This window comes from Equus quagga, chromosome 14 (assembly GCF_021613505.1).
Source record: "Equus quagga isolate Etosha38 chromosome 14, UCLA_HA_Equagga_1.0, whole genome shotgun sequence".
NCBI classification, from domain to species: domain Eukaryota; kingdom Metazoa; phylum Chordata; class Mammalia; order Perissodactyla; family Equidae; genus Equus; species Equus quagga.
The window spans coordinates 72309401-72311114 of NC_060280.1; the positions used below are offsets into that span (position 1 = coordinate 72309401).

Here is a 1714-nt window from a genome sequence, read left to right on the forward strand (position 1 = left end):
TCACAGGACAAGAAGAGAGATTGGTAGGCTTGTAGATGTTTCTATGATAAGGTTAATTTTCACACGTTAAGTTCAGATGCCCGTGGAGCATTCAACGAGAGATATTAATTGATTAAAATATAGATCTGAAGATCAAATGGAAATTCTATCTATAACTCTCTATGAAGGAATTGTTTCCATAATCTGGACAGTTTTATCTGCTATGAACAAGCATACTTAATTAAAATGGTTTAAATATTCTTTTTAAATTGTAAGAGTAAAACACTGGGAGGAAAGAAAGAGAGAGAGAAAGAAAGGAAGAACGAAAAAAAGAAGAGAGAATAAGTTTCTCAGCTATTAGGCCCCAAATACTACGCTACAAACATTTATTTGCACTAACTTTTCTTCCTGATGACCCAGTAAACTAATACAATGGCCTTCTTTTCAGAGCTTTCAACTCAAGCTTTCTAACTCTAAGCCCATCACTCTTTCTCTTACATTTCACTTCTTTCTGTGTAAAAGAACACTATAGGGGAAGAAAAGAAAAATAAAGCAAAGCTGTATTCTCTTATAATAATTAATACTACTCCAGCTCAGGAAAATGATTTTCTACTCAAGCTTTTTTTCAGGGCAACCTTAACCTCCTTGTTCCTGAAGCTGTAGATCAGAGGATTGAGCATGGGCACCACAATGGTATAGAAGACGGTGGACACTTTACCCTGGTCCATGGACAAGACAGAAGAAGGATGAAGATACATGAATGCCCCTGACCCAAAGAAAACAGAAACAACAATTATATGAGAGCTACAAGTGCTGAAGGCTTTAGACCTTCCTTCAGTGGAACGGATGCGGAGGATGCTGGAGAGGATAAATGAGTAAGAGACAATGATGTTAAGGCTAGGTACACTAACATCAAAGCCCACCACAATGAGAACTACCAATTCATTGATATGAGTGCTGGTGCAGGAGAGCTCCAGGAGGGGGAGGATGTCACACATGTAATGGTTGATGGTGTTGGCATCACAGAAGGTCAATCTCAGCATACATCCTGTGTGGGCCCAGGCGGCAATGAATGCCCCCACATATACAATCACAGCCAGCAGAGAACAGACCTGAGGAGACATGGTGACTGTGTACTTCAGCGGCTTGCAAATGGCCACATAACGATCATAGGCCATCACTACCAACACATAGCACTCTGCATTGACAAAGAAGCAATAAAAAAATAGCTGAGTCATGCACCCTGCATAGGAGATGGTGTTCATCTTTGACACAAAGTTTACCAACAGTTTTGGGGTGATGACAGAAGAGTAACAGAGATCAATAAAGGATAAATTAAAGAGGAAGTAGTACATGGGCGTGTGAAGGTAAGAATTCAGTCCTATGAGGGTGACCAAGCCCAGGTTTCCTGCCACCGTGACAATGTAGATTCCTAGGAAAAGAAAGAAGAGGGGCAGCTGGATCTCTGAATATGTGGTTAAACCCACAAGGATAAACTCAGCGACTAAAGAACTGTTTCCAATGTCCATTCTCTTCCAGTGGGATCTGAAAGATAGGAGAGTAGAGTCATATTTGAGGCAGAACCCAGATTTCTCATGTACTCCCTGTCCAGTCTATTCTGGAACCAAGGAACCTGGAGACTCTGGTGAGGTTTCCTATTTTATAGAAAGCTGGATCTGGCCCTCCTCAAGGAAGACAAGCACATAGGAGGCATCAGCATAGTTCCAAGTATTAC

At 41.1% G+C, this 1714-nt stretch overlaps 1 protein-coding gene across 1 annotated transcript; it reads right to left on the minus strand.

Annotated features, from left to right (window-relative positions):
* Nucleotides 1-572: 572 nt before the first annotated feature.
* Nucleotides 573-1508, minus strand: LOC124225084 (olfactory receptor 145-like). Its single transcript, XM_046637497.1, has one exon. The coding sequence runs from the start codon at nucleotides 1506-1508 to the stop codon at nucleotides 573-575; it is 936 nt and encodes a 311-aa protein (XP_046493453.1).
* Between the last annotated feature and the right edge of the window lie 206 nt (nucleotides 1509-1714).

Bases quoted from the DNA above. Each gene is read 5' to 3' on its own strand.
- LOC124225084 (XM_046637497.1), bottom strand. From the start codon at position 1,508: ATGGACATTGGAAACAGTTCTTTAGTCGCTGAGTTTATCCTTGTGGGT.